General features: G+C 45.7%; 1 protein-coding gene across 1 annotated transcript; it reads right to left on the reverse strand.

Moving 5' to 3' along the window:
• Nucleotides 1-287: 287 nt before the first annotated feature.
• Nucleotides 288-11,346, reverse strand: LOC121876530. The gene is made up of 2 exons (XM_042381712.1): nucleotides 9,823-11,346; nucleotides 288-3,824 (listed from the first exon to the last, which is right to left on the reverse strand). The coding sequence occupies exon 1, from the start codon at nucleotides 10,549-10,551 to the stop codon at nucleotides 9,847-9,849; it is 705 nt and encodes a 234-aa protein (XP_042237646.1). The 5' UTR covers nucleotides 10,552-11,346; the 3' UTR covers nucleotides 288-3,824; nucleotides 9,823-9,846.
• Between the last annotated feature and the right edge of the window lie 5,089 nt (nucleotides 11,347-16,435).

Genomic DNA, 16,435 nt, shown 5'->3' on the forward strand with positions numbered 1-16,435 from the left:
CAACCAGCGCCGCCATACACCACGGAGCGGGGGTCAACTGCTAAGCCACGCCTACCCCCGCTATTTAAGACCTGACCTCGTGGTGATCTGTCTCTTTCTACCTACACCAACCAGCCAGCAACACCTCCGCCTGCCTGGCGGTCCTCGCTCCTCCGCCTGCCTGGCGGTCCTCTCTCCCGCTGGCGAGCATGGCGACCCACAAGCTGTCCTCCTCTGAGCGTCCTCACCAACCAGCTCTCTCTACATCACGCTTGTAACCATGCTGCCTTCCCAGCACCAAGCTGCATTGTACATCCAATACAACATGTATATAGAGAGCACATTGTGAGTTTCCTTTCTCCATCCCATCCTGAGTGTGAACCAAACAATCTCATACCCCACACTACTATAGATCGAGTGGCTCGTAAACAAACAATGAGTGGAGGAAAACATGGAGCATGGATCGGGCCGCCATACCGTTTTATCGTTGGAAAGACATAAGTAGTGCCGCTATTGCGAGTCTAGGAGCCTAATTATCTGCCGAACGAAGCATTTGCCCAAGATAAGTCAATATTAACCGAAAAACTTTGTGGTTTGTGGCATCTGTACTCTTCCGCACATGATCTACTTATTATCTTATAGTGCACATATTGCTCACTAATATTCATGTGTTTATTTCCTTTGTGCTTGTAACATTATGGATGACGATATGGCCATAATGATATGATACAAAATATATGCACATAGCTTATGCATCACTTCATTTTGTAATAAAAGTATAAAAAATGTTGATAACAAGCACAGTGTATCAAAATCTTGACTAACAATTTCATCGATACACGTAATAATTGCAACACATAACCTACCTAATGTTGTATATATTAGGCCTACTATTATTGTAGTATATGTACGTAAAATAAAATGTTCACCAATTGACATCAAAACTACATTTAAAATATACTGTACAGCACATAGTATATCAGTATGTTAAATAAATAGGTAACAATCATATACTATAATCATATTAAGCATCTTGCAATGGTTAACATTCTTGTACATCATCATAAGAGAATAACGAAACAAAATTGACAGCACATATTAACATACATTGAATCATGACAGTAAAATTTTCCTTAAGGCCCATAATCGCGTTGCTAACTAAAAATATATTTTCCTTTAATTTAGACAATTCGAAGACATTTTTCTTCAATGACATTTCCCTCGCAAATGTCTTAAAACTTACCTAACCTAGCCTCCTAACCGAGAGGGCTCCGCCCTCCTGGGCCTCCATGCATATTTAAGTCGTTTGCGAGGGAAACGTCACAGAAGTGTCTTAAAATTGTCTAAACTATTGATTAAAGATAAAATTCCTACGATTCCCGTGTTGTTCTTAAGTTGAATAGTACCAATGGTTAAACAATTAAAATATGAAATAAATATCCCGGTTATATCTCGGTTATAAGTCATTAGTGACGAAAATGCCATAGAAGAAAAAGTCTTAGAAATATCTAAACTATCGTGATTTTTTTTGCTTTTAATTATCAAAGCTATTGTGGACCGTAAGGAAAATGATACCCAAATGACATACCTATATTGAAATAGCACAGCGTTTAGGTGAGTGAGTATAGTACTGTATAATCTGCGACAATTTCTGAGAGGGCTGTATAGTTACGATACCCCCATGATATATCTGTTTCTGACACTACTTCCGACCACTACCACCTCCTATACTACACTCACTGTTGAAGTAGTGTTACCATTATATATATACAGTATATATATATACATAGTTGGGTAACTACCCAACTATCGTTCGTGTTGAACGTTATAAGTATTCACAAATGACTAATGTTACAATTTCCTTTGTCTGCCAGTGAATAATCTACTCATCAATGCTACTAACAGTTTTATCAATAAACAGGTGTAGTTTACATGACAAGTTTGCACATACCTACTAGTTTTTAGTAAGAACAGAAGACCTACATAACAAACTATCTTTTTCTATTATAATCAATTCAATATTACAACAAATGACTATATAATCTGGTGGTGTAATTTTCCCTCGAATACGGCTAGGATAAAATGAATTTGGTTCCCCTTAACTCTGGTGAGAACTTTTTGTTTTTGAGCGGCCGTGATCTTACTAAGAAAATATTCGTCGAGTGAGCAATGGTGATGAGTCACCTAACCAAACATTACTCTAGGTGATCGACCGCCAGTCGCCTTGCCCGCTGCACCACACCTACCCACCGCCCTAACTCAAAAGCTGACAATTCGTCCCTGAGTAAAATATATTTACATTATTCCATTCTGGTACTAGTGTTATATTCTCTATATAAGAAGTATATTAATTACACATTTCAGTAATAAACATCGTTGATGGTGATATCCATGAGTTTAATCTGGCTACAAAGCACAACCTCTTAGACAAATAGGACTTGAAGTGATTCATATTTTACGCAGAAACAAATTGTTAATTTTTGTGCGTCTTTGACAATATCGTACTGTAAAACTTACGCAAGTGATCCATAATAGTTTACAGTAACAAATTGTTAATTTTTGTGCATTTAAGATGGACAGTCCTGCTTCAATACACACACACACACATTACAAGAGAAAAGTGAATCCAAGGTCATAACAAGGAGATACACCCCCAGTTCTTCATATTTTCATTACTTGCAAGGACAAATTATTTTTCCCAAAAATTTTATTTTGTAACTTTCATAGTTAACTTGTTAATATAATAAATATGTATAAAAATATATTGTAGCTGAAGGAGAATGTCTGCAAAAATATGTGGCCACTGAGGCTGCATTTGTACATCAACAAATATATTTCAACTTGAACTTAAAATCAAGGGTTCACCTCTTTGAGGAACCGAAAAAAAACGCCTTTGTGATACAATGGGGCCTTCTCCTATTAGTCAAGCGACGAGTTGTAATCGGCAGGAAGGAAAATTAATAATAAATACCCCCCTTGTAACCTATATGATGAATAAAATCGACAATGTGAAGACTGACAATTCTAAACAGTTAACCTTTTACCCAGAAAGAAACAAAAGATTATTGTGGCGCATTAGTTATGAATTATCATGAAATAATTTCAACATTATGTGACAAATACAAAGGTAAGATTACAAATAAGTCTACACGCGTCAGTTAGTGTAGGTTTATTGAGCAAACTGTTTGGGCAAACCTCAATAACAACAAACATATCGACTGTAGATCAACCCACGTGTTGTTGGAACATTGATGCTGACTACTGTCCGCAAAATTAAATATACTATATTTAAAAAGAAATTTTTTGCAACGAACTACATTTAGTTCATGTGAATATGTTTGTCAAAGTTATTTGAATAGTTTTAAGATCATTTTACCAATATTGAGCTCAGAAACAGAACCCTGCCCAGTATATATACGACTGAGCACCAATTTACCGTAATTTTGTCCAAAAGACTACAGTATATTTTGTTTATTATGCTATGTTATGACGAGTCGTCTCACGTATTTTCTTACAGGATTTATACAGTATTTTTAACAAAATAATGGATACTTGATATTTGTATGAACATGAGATTTTAAAAAGTGTTCTATTAAAAATTTCGATCAGTCTGTGTCAATTATATAAAAAAAATGGTCACTGACAGACCAAGAGGTGGCATGACTGGGAAGTTTAAACCAATTGGAGCTTTAAACTTGGGATGCGAAATATCAGAGAAGTTTTGATCAATGGAAACCACGAGTTCTGTGTTTCAGAAGTGGTAAACATGTGGCAGCCACAAGAATGATGCCATATAATCTTGAGCAACAACAGCCGACGAACCTTCACAGAAGTTAGTAGGTTTCCTGGAACGAGACATTTAAATTCATTAGTTTATGGACCTGAGTTGTGTGTATGACAGGGTGTTCCTCTTGGATTTTTATGAAAAATAAACACAGCACTGTATTGTAAATTATTGTTTCCCGGTAAATAAGGATAATTTTTAGGTGCTACTGTAGGGGTATCGAGATATTAATGTTGTCTAGCACTCAGGATGGAAGGAAACTCTAATGTGGTTTTCTTATATAATATATATAAGTTATATGATAGACAGTCTGGTGCTGGAGGTGCTGTGTGGTGAGGGGCTGCTTGGTAGAGACGTGCGGTGAGTATTGTGTTGAAGGAGGTAGATGTGCAGGAGCTTCGTTAGAGAAGATGTTGCCTGTTGCTGGATTCCTGGTTGAATGAAATGTTAACAGCGTGGAGCTTGCTGGAGGAGATGTTGCTTGTTCAGGAAAATGGGCAGAATGAGAATTGGTTGGTGAGGAAGCTCAGAGAAGGACATGCTCGCTGGCGGGAGCGAGGAGGCAGGCGGAGGAGAGGCGAGGGTCGCCAGGCAGCGGCAGAGGAGGAGGTGTTTCTTGTTCAAGAAGATTGGTCAGACTGAATCTCACTGGAGAGACAGAGCTTATATACCCCGCAGCAGCCGCTATGAGTCATGGTGTGTAAGAGTGTACCATCGTACGATATGTTTTCCCATGTTGAGTGGGGGGGCTTGTCCTTGGCAGCGCCTGATGGCCAGTGCCCAGCTGACGCTGTTATAATAAAGTCTATAGAAAACATGGTCTATGACTCCAACCTCTCACATGGCGCACAGTGAGTAGGATATGTCGGGGCCCGACACGCCATTACAGCCCTGACAAGAACGCTGACATGGCCCCTACACGTCCACGATTCTCGACGCCCTCAAGGGGACGCCAGGGCTTCTCTACACCGGCCGGGAACACCACGCGCGCCCAGCAGCAGGCCATGAGTGCATTGATGGCTCAGATGGCGTCTCTAGGTGCTGGCGGTGGTCATGCTTCTATGCCGGTCATGAAGCCCTCAGCAGCTGTCGCTCCAGAGAAGTGTGAGGCAGAAATGCCAGCAGCTGCGTTTAGGACATGGAGGCGGTCCATGGAGTCATGGGTGCTGCTGAACGGGTGGCCACAGCTGGTGGCCACACTCCACATTCGCCTGAACTGCGTCCCCGCACTCCAAAGAGTGATTGACTCGAGATACCCCAGCGGTCAGTGGGAGCAGCTCTCGCCCAAAGAAGCCCTGGACGCCATCAGTGGAATGGTTCTTCAATCTTCAAACCAAGCTGTGAAATGGAACGAGTTTTTCAACAGCAAACAAGGTGAAGAGGAGCCCATGAAAAGGTATTTTCAACGATGCTTCTCAGAAGCAGTGGAGTGTGAGTTTAAATGTCCCACCTGTGATAACGACCTCTCTGAGTACATGCTATTACGTAAAGTTATGGTGGGCCTGAGTAACCCAGTGTTGAAAAGGGAAATTTTCCAGGGGTACTCTAGTTATAATAGTGTTGAAGTGCTTAGAAATAAATGCATGTTATTTGAGGCAGCAGTGAGAGATGCTGGTGTATTGTGTCGTACGTCTGGCCAGGCAGTGGTGGGAACAGTTGCGGAGGCAGTGGCGGGTGGTGATGACGTCACCGGTGAGCCTGAGGTAGCTGCCGCCCGACCTCCACACCCAAGTCGAGGACACTGTGGTAATTGCGGCGTGTCACATGCACCTGGTAAAAGTAACTGCCCTGCAAGTGGGGCTACATGTCGCAATTGCGGTAAGGTTGGTCACTTCAAAAGGTGTTGTAGGAGTAAGTCAACCCTAAGTGCTCCTGTGGATGTGTCAGGCGCTGTTACAGTGGCAACAGCCCAGCTATCCCGCCACCCCAGGTTACAAGTGTTCGTGTCCCAGGCCGGGGGCAATTCCCCCGCCACCCCTGTGCTGGCTGTAGCCGACACGGGTGCTATGGTGTGTGTGGCAGGCGCATCCCTGCTCCGGGACATCGGTTTGTGTCCGGGGCAACTTCGGGCCCGTAATGGCTTAAGGGACGTGGCGAACAAACAGCTCAAGTGTCTGGGGTCCGCCCCCTGCCGCCTCGGTGTGGACGAGGGGTCCACCGTCCAGGAGGTCTACTTCGTGCAGACAGCCAAGGCCCTCTATCTGTCATTGGAGGCCTGCAAGTGCCTCAACTTGGTGCCTGTCGACTTCCCGCTCCATAGACGTGCTGTGGCTGCCGTGGGCGATGGAGGGGAGCGGCACACTGCCGACGATCTACCTCCGAACCGTTTACCTGAGAGCAGCCGTTTCCCGCCGAGGCCAGTTGAGATACCCTTGCCTCCTTTGGAGGAGAATGTGGCCAGGCTGGAGGCATGGCTACTCACGCACTTTTCGTCTACCGCATTCAACACCAGCAGGTCCCCACTGCCAGTCATGACTGGTCCCCCTCACCGTATCCACCTGACGCCCGGCACGACCCCCTATGCCTGTCACACACCCGCTCCCGTTCCGAAACACTGGGAAGCGGAGGTGAAGGCCCAGTTGGAGGAGGACGTCAGGAGAGGCGTCATCCAGCCAGTGCCTGCTGGTGAGGCTACGGAGTGGTGCGCCAGGATGGTCGTGGTGGCCAAGAAAAACGGTCAGCCCAGGCGCACTGTGGACTTCCAACGCCTCAATGCAAGCTGTCTGAGGGAGACGCACCACACACCTGCACCATTCGACATGGTGTCTGGGGTGCCAGTGCACTCGTTCAAAACCGTCGCCGACGCCTTTTGGGGATTTCATCAAGTGGAGTTGGAGGAGGAGAGTAGACGCCTGACCACATTCATCACGCCGTGGGGACGTTTTCGATACTGCAGGACGCCCATGGGACATTGCTCAGCGTCAGATGCTTACACCAAGAGGTTTGACGACGCTATTCAGGATGTGCCCCGCAAGTACAAGTGCGTGGATGACACTCTCCTCTATGACTCCAGTGTGAAGGGGGCGTTCTGGCACACTTACGATTTTCTGGAGACCTGCGCTCGCACAGGTATCACGCTGAAACCAGAAAAGTTCTTGTTCTGCAGGAGAGAAGCTGAGTTTGTGGGTTTCCTCCTGGGGTGGGACCTGTACCAGCCCACTGCCCAACGTCTGTCAGCCATCAAGGACTTCCCCATGCCGGATCAGCCATCAATCACTGACATCAGGTCCTGGCATGGCCTGGTTAATCAGTTGGCTCCCTTCCTTGCCACTGCACCTGTGATGGAGCCCTTCCGTGAGCTCCTCAAGAAGCCAGTGGGCAAGCAGGTGTATTGGGACGACCAGCTGCGGCTCAAGTTTCGCCAGGCCCAGGACACCATCTGTCAGTTGGCCAGAGACGGCTTGGTGTACTACGACAAATCCAGGCCTACGGCAGCTGTCACTGATTGGAGCAGGGAGGGCATCGGCTTCGTCGTCCTGCAACAATACTGTGCCTGTGCCTCTCCAGAGACGCCCTTCTGCTGCAGAGGAGGGTGGCGGTTGGCTCTGTGTGGTAGCCGACATCTGAGCACGGCCGAGGCCGGTTATGCTGCAGTAGAAGGGGAGGCCCTGGCTGTGGTGTGGTGCCTGCGCAAGGCCAGGCTGTTCCTCCTTGGCTGCCCGAACCTCATTCTGGTGACGGACCACCGCCCCTTAGTTGGCTTGCTAGGGGACAGAGCCTTCACGGATGTGGCGAATCCGCGCCTGTTCAGGCTCAAGGAGAAGACCCTGCAGTACCGATTCACGGTCAAATACTTGCCAGGGAAGCGGAACTGTGCAGCTGACGCCCTATCCCGCTTCCCCTCCCTCAGGGCGGCGCCTGATGCGGAGGACATGGACCAAGAGGAGGACCTGTGCGCTGCAGTGTGTGCAGTCACAATCGCAGCACTGGATCAGGATGGGTGCATCACTATGGACGAAGACACAGTGTGCAAAGCGGCGGCGGACGACCCAGTGTACCAGATTCTAGTGTCGAGGGTGCTGGCGGGCGACTGGCACCCCCACAAGTCACAGGAGGTGGCCTGTCTGCGCCCGTACTTCTCGGTGAGGGACAGGTTGGCTGTGGTCAGGGGTTTGGTCACCTACACCTTTGACCAGGGCTGCGTGCGCCTTGTCATCCCCGACTCCCTCCGCCACCGGGTCGCCGTTAACCTGCATGTGGGGCACCAGGGCCTCGACTCAATGCTCAGGCGGGCCCGGCAGTCTGTCTATTGGCCTGGCATGGAGGGTGACCTGCAGTATCATCGGTCCCGGTGTGCTGCTTGCGAGACCCACGCCCCTTCCCAGCCTCCGGAGTCGTTGGTTCTGACCCCAGCGCCAGACTATCCCTTTCAACAAGTGGTGGCCGATTTGTTCCACCTGCAGGGCCGCACGTACCTAGCATATGCTGACCGACTGACAGGTTGGCTGGAGATCGCCCACTTCCCCAACGAGGCCACCTCTGGAAAAATCATCGCCAGTCTGCGGGCCTACTTCACGAGGTGGGGGGTACCTGAGCAGATCTCCACAGATGGAGGTACCAACCTTGCCAGCCTTGAGATGACAGATTTCCTCAAGTCATGGGGGGTCGAGGTGCGCCTCTCGTCGGCCCACTTCCCCCAGTCCAATGGCAGGGCAGAGGCTGGGGTCAAGGCTGCCAAGAGGCTCCTCAGGGATAATACTGGGCCCGGGGGTAGCCTGGACTGCGATAGGACATCCCAGGCCCTCCTCCAGTACCTGAACACGCCTCTGCGGGGGGTGAACAAGTCGCCCGCCCAGCTTGCCACCGGCCGCCAGCTCCGTGACGGCGTTCCCGTGGCCAGACAGCACTATAAGGTGGACCAGCACTGGCGGCGGGCACTTCGTATGAGGGAGGTGCGCTTGGCCGAAACACAGGATGGGGTCCTGTCGCGGAGGGAGGTATCCCGCCAGCTGGCTCCCCTAGTCGTGGGCACGCAGGTGCGTGTGCAGGACGCAGCTACCAAGCTCTGGGACAGGACAGGAATAGTGGTGGAAGCCCGCCCTCACAGGCAGTATGCCGTCAGGTTGGGTGGCAGTGGCAGGGTGTCCATCCGAAACAGACGCCACTTGCGAAACGGCTCCACACCTGTGCCTACTACTCCGGTGGTGCACCAAGCTGTGCCTCCTGGGCCCCCTTCTGCTGTGCCCTCCATACCCGCGCCCTCCTCCGCACCCACGGCCCCTCCCCAGTCGAGCGCGGCCAGGCCCAGGAGAGGCCGTAGGCCTCCGGGCTGGTTGACGGACTACGTGGTGTAGTGTATGTGATGTAAAATCAGTTTAGAAGTTTTTTTTGTTTTTGTTTTGTTTTTGTTTTTGTTTTTCCTTTGTTTGACTGGTTTTTCCTGCATTATTGTTGTTTTTATGAATGCATTGTTTTCCTTTTGTTAGTTCAAAGGTGCATTGTCATTTCCTTTTAACTTGGGGGGGAGATGTAAGAGTGTACCATCGTACGATATGTTTTCCCATGTTGAGTGGGGGGGCTTGTCCTTGGCAGCGCCTGATGGCCAGTGCCCAGCTGACGCTGTTATAATAAAGTCTATAGAAAACATGGTCTATGACTCCAACCTCTCACATGGTGGGAAAACCCGAGAAGTCGCCGGTGAATAGTTTCGTTGCTAAGATACGGTAACATCTGGTTGGTTGCTAGGGAAGGCGGCACATTGGAATGCGATAGCAGGTGGTGAGCTGCTACGCAGTTGTAGGCAGTTGTAGGGGAGAAGTCCACTACACTACTATAGCGTGAGGTCTACAGGATAGGCTATTTAAATCAAGTTAGCCTAGGTTAGGTCAAATTAAGGAAGTTAAGGTAAGGTTAAGTAAGGCTAGGAAGGTTAGGTTTGGAAGGTTAGGTTGGGTAAGGTTAAGGAAGGTAAGGTAAGGTGAGGTTAGTTAGAATAAATATATCTTTGTATACCGCACGCTATTGTAGCACCAAATTTATGTTCCATTATCAAGCACTCCAAGTCCTAAATACTTAAAAGATATTTTATTATTCACGTATATACCTCAACTATTTCATACCTTTACATCAGATGTGGGGTAGTACTAGCAGTGAGGCTGGAGTGGTCGCCACCAGGTGTCCGGATAGTGAAACTTGAGCAAGTCAATGTCTTCCCTTGGCGCAGGCAAGGAAAGAGGGCCGAATGGTCGCATAGGCAGAGGCAACGCGGCCAGGTTTGGTGGGAAGCACTGAAGAGTCGGGTGAGCATCACAGTCGGGGGGTAACACACGTCGTCGCCATCCCACACGTCTTAACATGTGTAGTCGGTCGTCTTCCTCGAACAGAACCACTCGCACTGTTGGTACCTCGATGTTTCCCGTCTCACCTGTCGAATTCCTGATGGTGTATTGACCGTCTGCGGAACTGTACTCCAACGTCAGCCCACGACGTCGGAAGGCTCGGAGCAGCTCAGCCTCATCGTGAACCGACACCTTTTCATTCAGAGCACAGAGGTGAGCATGAACATCCCAGGGAAGTGGGCCAGATTCCTGTATCGCGCCCCATAAGGAATCATAGCAGAGGAAATGTGTGATAGACAGGCGAGATAGTAGAGATGATACTGTAGATAACAGTGGATACAGTCTTCTCCTCTGTTCTTGAGACACAGTACACGGGGGCTGCTTTTCAACATCGTTTTCATTCATCATTAGATAATAAGCAATTATGACCAAACCAAACACCACAACCACTAACAGCAACAGTTCTCGTCGCCGACTCCGCAACCGACATCGCCGGCGCATTAGCAACATTTTCAATTTCGTTATGATTTCTTTTCTAAAATGTGATTATTAATTTCTGATTACAAATAAGTGGGGGAAGAAAAGAACGGAGTTGATATTTTCACTACACCTGCGCATCCACGTATCACTCCACACTGATATCATGATACACGTTTTCTGAAATTGGCTGCAGTGACAAGATACCCCGTTTTCTATAATTAAATTAAATCCTGTGGGTTCTTTATATAAACTGCAAACAAGCACTTTCGCGATTATTTGTTTTATTTCGATCAACTTGAGTCCATTTATTTCTACCCTACTCACCTTTTCAGAGTTCCAGATGTTTGACATTTATACAATTATCCAATTATAATTACACTACGCCCTCACTTTCGTCATCACTATCAGCCTTTATTTTACAGTTCCACGTGTCGGGAGACATGGAAGGAAAGAAGAAAGAAGAATTAGTACAGACTTCATTAAGCCTTACACACAAAATATCTACATACATTAACATGTTTGAGTCAATTAACAGTGTATATATGTGTGCATTTGTTTATTATGGAAATGCAGTAATAGTTCTGATTTACCCCGCTTCGCCCGGGTGGAGGGACAAGAGATAGTGCACGATCCTCTCCTAGCGCCAGACCATTTGCACCTCTCTACCAAATTTCAGTTCCTTATCTTTTAAAATGGGTAAATACATACAACCTATGGGTGGAGGGGGCGGCCGACCTGCCACTATTGGAAGAACAGGAGATAATACGCACAGCATTCACAACCAACCCATAGGACACTCGCACCCCTACCAAATTTCAGCTCTATTTACAACTGCTGTGGAAATGGATAAGGTAGACAAACACACACAATAAATAATATATATATATATATATATATATATATATATATATATATATATATATATATATATATATATATATATATGCAGTATGTAGATATCAAGTAGAAAGCTACAGTTTAAAAGAGTTGAAAGACAAGTACACTATAGCCTTAAACCGTGATGTCTATTCCTCGTACTACATGTCTACATCCTTCAGCTATTAATTTAACCTAAAGGTACAATACAGAAGTGTGACATGCATTTAAATGGTGAACATCATAAGATTACATTGGTTTAGTTTACATAAATATGATAGCAGGCAAGGGAAAAGTAGTTGTTGCTCTCAACTCTAGCCACTATTTGCGATTAATCTTCCTGCGTTTGAATACAACCGGTTCGACATAGCACTGACCCACATTGTGTTAACAGAAGAGGTTATAAGAAATAAACTGTCAAAGCTAAAGATTCATAAGAGTCCCGGTCCTGACATGGTGTATCCCAGAGTGCTAAGAGAGTTGTGCAACGAGCTTGCCGAGACCCTGAAGATCCTGTTCTGTAAATGCCTGGCTGAAAGATCCCCAGTAATTGGAAAGTGGCTTATGTGAGTCCTATCTTCAAGATGGGCGATCGTCTCACCACAAATAACTATAGACCGGTGAGCATAACCAGCATAGTGTGTCCAGTATTTGAGAACATTATAAGAGATGCCATGATGGAGCATCTACTACGAAACAACCTTATAAAGGATTGCCAACATGGTTTTATGCTGGGACGATCCTGCTTAACACAATTACTCAAGGTACTGGATATTTGAACCCAAATTCTGGAACGGGGTGGTAATATCGGCAATATATACCAAGATTTTGCCAAGGCTTTCGACAGTGTACCCCCATGAAAGGCTGAAAATTAAACAGGAAGGGTATGGGATTCGGAGAAATGTCCTGGCGTGGATCGGACTTTCTCCATGACCGCAAGCAGTGTGTGGTGATTAATGGCATAAAATCATCATGTGTACTCGTCACAAGCGGGGTACCACAGGGCAGTGTATTGGGCCCACTGTTGTTTGTTTGCTTCATAAATGACATGCCTGACGCTATACATTCCTCCTTACAAATGTTTGCGGATGACGCCAAGTTATTTCGGGAAATTATGAACCAAGCAGACTATGAAGAGCTGCAGAAGGATTTCTGAGCTTCAAGAATGGTCAAAGAAATGGCTGCTAAGATTCAATGTCACTGTAAGAGGCAGCACCTGGGTCATACCAACGGTAAGGAGGCGTATCATATGTCCCAGCGGGACGAAAAAACTGCAGTAATTGAGACTGAATGTGAAAAGAACCTAGGTGTTATATTGACAATGAGCAGAAGTTCTCGGGCCATTCCAAGATGGTTGTTCAGATATCTAGACGGTCAGTCCCTCGTAACGATCTACAAGAGTGAAGTGCTTCCCCGTCTGGTCCCCGAGATTTGCTAGGGACTGTCAGTTGGTTGAAAATGTCCAAATGAAGGCCACCAGACTGGTGCCTGCACTTCGGCACCTCAGCTACCCAGAGAGATTAGAGAACCTGAAATTGCCTAGCTTAAACTACAGACGGGCAAGGGGAGACCTAATTGAAGTGTATAATCATCTCAAAAGAGCACTATTCAGTCGAATGCCCTTACCTGGAGCAGGCGGACGCTCGCCCCACAAGGAGCCACAGCTCAGGGTTGAAGCCGCAAGCCCAGAAAACTGTGAGGGATAACTTTTTCGAAGTGAGAGTTGTGAACTCTTGGAGCAATCTGACGGCACCGTTTCAAGACCAGACTTGACAAGCACTGGAGCAGGTTCAGATACATTCAGGAGCCAGTGCGTAACAGAGACCAATCACCCAAGCGGCTAACAAGTGGATCAGTGGTGAAGAGGATAAAAGTAAAAGTAAATAAAGATATATTAAAATGAATAAGATTAAAAATTTACAAAACACAAAGCCATGTACAACAGTATGTATTATTTCCTTATTAGACAAAAAAAAATATGCTGAAAACAGTGGTACAATACAGTACTCGTTGGTGAGGGGGATAATTATAACATGATATTGAGATCTATTAGGGCAGCTGGGTATTGGCAGGACAGTACAGCACAGTATTTTAAAGGTTTTGCTCAGAGGTAGGGTAAGATGGCGTGGGCGCGTGAAGAAAGTGGAAGAGATCAACTGGATCAAGAGATGCATTTGTTGGAATGTGGAGGGAAGGGGAGCTAGGGGTTGTGAGAAATAACCTTAGAGATAAAAACGTAATGGGAAAGATTACAAGAGGCTGTGTAGCTTAGAGAGCTGCCATCAGACAACCACAGCTAACCCATGCAAGCGTGGAAAATGGCTGCAAAAGAGTGATGACGATAGTTATGTCAGATATGGTTAATGATATATTAAATATTACTGGCTATAACTTATCATTACTTTGTTGTTACCTTCATCGCCCAGTGTTAGTATAGGAAGAAACAGTAGTAGCGGGAGAAAACCTATGATGATTGGTAGGGTCACACTGGATAACCCTTCTTACCTCTGATCTGGGATATGTACGCTGTCATCCTCTTCGCGACTGATTGGCTTGTTAGCCGCTTGGGCGATCGGTCACATCTGTTACAAATTGTTGACAAGTACTGGGCATGCAACTCCAATATAAGGTATACTCATTGTCATACAACTTTATCATGCTTACAAATTGAAGGAGTGCACTTTGATCATAACAGAGACAGTCAAACATAGGCAATCACTTAATTTGGACCACTGGCTGACACTGTGAACAGATCTAAGGTAATACCGTAACTGGAAGTGTAACTAAAGCCAAATAAGGGTCACAGAGCCCACAAGCTCGTGTGACTGTTAGTCACATTATCTTCAACCCTCATTAGTGACTGCTGTATCATAAGGCCTCTTTTCGGATATCCAAATGTAAAAATATTATTAACTAATTTATGAATTAATTCGAGCAATTATGTTGAAAATTCCAGGATTTCAACCCATAGACTTATTTGGTAAATGTGGAGTCGATCAATCCAAATACCTGTATTAGGTTATAATGCAATCCGAGACCCTGGCAGGAGACCTTGGTCTACAAGTGCTGCACAACCTATTCAAAAATGTTTTCATTTCATCGAGCCAAAATATCCACACGGCATTCAGATTCCCTGATTTTCAAAGATTTCATACATTAATATCCTCCCACTTGAAATGAAAATGCATTTAACCCTAAAAGCCCGTTCGATGTAAGACCCACAGGACCCCCACGCAGACGTATTTCGACATTTTTTAAATTCCATTGTCACCTTATAAATGGTTTAAAAAGAAAAGAAAAAAAGGATTATGTACATACATTCAACTTTCATTGTAGCTTGGACCATCGGTCACATTTCTGTTATGCACTGTTGACAAGTACTGGGCATAAACTGGCTCCTCAATGTATCTGAACCTGCTCCAGTGCTTGTCACGTCTGGTCTTGAAAGAGCTCTCTCACACTGTGCCGTCACAACACTCTCTGGCAGATTGTTCCAAAAGTTCACAATTATCACTCTGAAAAGGTTTGCCCTCTCTGTTTTCTGGACTTGTGGCTTCTTCATCATTGAGCTGTGACCCATTGCAGGGCAGACGTTCGCCAGCTCCAGGTATGTACATTCGACCGAGTAGTGCCATCCAAGATGTTGATACAGTTCAATTAGGTCGTCCCTTGCCTCTCTGTAGCATAAGATAGGCAATTACAGGCATTCAAATATCTATGGGTAGCTGAAGTTCCATAGAGCAGGCACCAGTCTGGTGGCCCTCCTTCGGACATTTTCAATCAATTGGTAGTCTTTAACATATCTCAGGGACCAGACGGGGTGACAATACTCCAGACGGATAAGCACCTCACTCTTAATGATCTGAATGGTCTTTTTATAAGACCTACTAGTTTTGTTGCTTGATTCACCTTCTTCTCACAATGGCAACTTGAGTTCCTTGTCTACATACACACCCAGGTCCTTTTCACATTCAGTCTCAATTAGTGCAGTTTCTTCATCCTGTTGGGATATGTGATATGCCTCCTTACTGTTGGTGCGACCTAGGTGCATCCTCTTGCATTTAGCGACATTGAATCTTCGCAGCCATTTCTTCGTCCATTCTTGAAGCTCACAAGAGATCTTTCTGTAGCTCTTCACAGTCTGTTTGGTTCTTAATTTCCCTGAACAACTTGGCATCGTCCACAAACATTTGTATGGGGGAGTGTATAGCTTCTAGCATGTCATATATGAAACAAACAAACAACAACGGGTCAAATACACTGCCCTATGGTACCCATCTTTTCACAAGTAGATATGACGATTTTGTGCCTTTAATTACCACACAATGCTGGCGATTGTGAAGAAAGTCTCCAATCCATGCTAGAACATTTTCCCAAATGCCCATACCCTTCCAGGTTAATTCTCAGCCTTTCGTGGGGTATACTGTCGAAAGCCTTGGTAAAATCTAAGTATATATTGTCGATGTTACCGCCTTGCTCTAGAATTCAAGTCCAAACATCCAGGACCTTGAGTAATTGTGTTAAGCAGGATCGTTCCAGCATAAAACCATGTTGGCAGTCCTTTACAAGGTTGTTTTGCAGACGTTCCATCATGCCATCTTTTTAGGATGCTCTCTAGTACTTTACACACTATGCTGGTCAGGCTCACTGGTCTATAATTATTCTTGGAGTGACGCTCATTCTTATTGAACATAGGACTCGCATAGCCATTTTCCAGTCATCAGGGACCTTTTGCTCATCCAGGCATTTACAGAACAGGATCTTCCAGATCTCAGCAAGCTCGTTGCACAGTTATCTTAATACTCTGGGGTGTACCATATCAGGGCCGTGACTCTTATGAATCTTTAGCTTTGACAATTTATTTCTTATATCCTCTTCTAAGAACTCAATTTGGGTAAGCACTGTGTTAGACCGTCTTCCCTCAAATGCTGTTAGATTGTTCGCATCCTCTCTTGTGAACACCAAGGAAAAGAATTTGTCCAACGCCTCCTTGTCCTGGTCAGATCTGCATAACTACCATCTTCAAGTCTCTGATCCG

Source organism: Homarus americanus, unplaced genomic scaffold (genome assembly GCF_018991925.1).
Source record: "Homarus americanus isolate GMGI-L3 unplaced genomic scaffold, GMGI_Hamer_2.0 scaffold28, whole genome shotgun sequence".
In the NCBI taxonomy this organism is placed as follows: Eukaryota; Metazoa; Arthropoda; class Malacostraca; order Decapoda; family Nephropidae; genus Homarus; species Homarus americanus.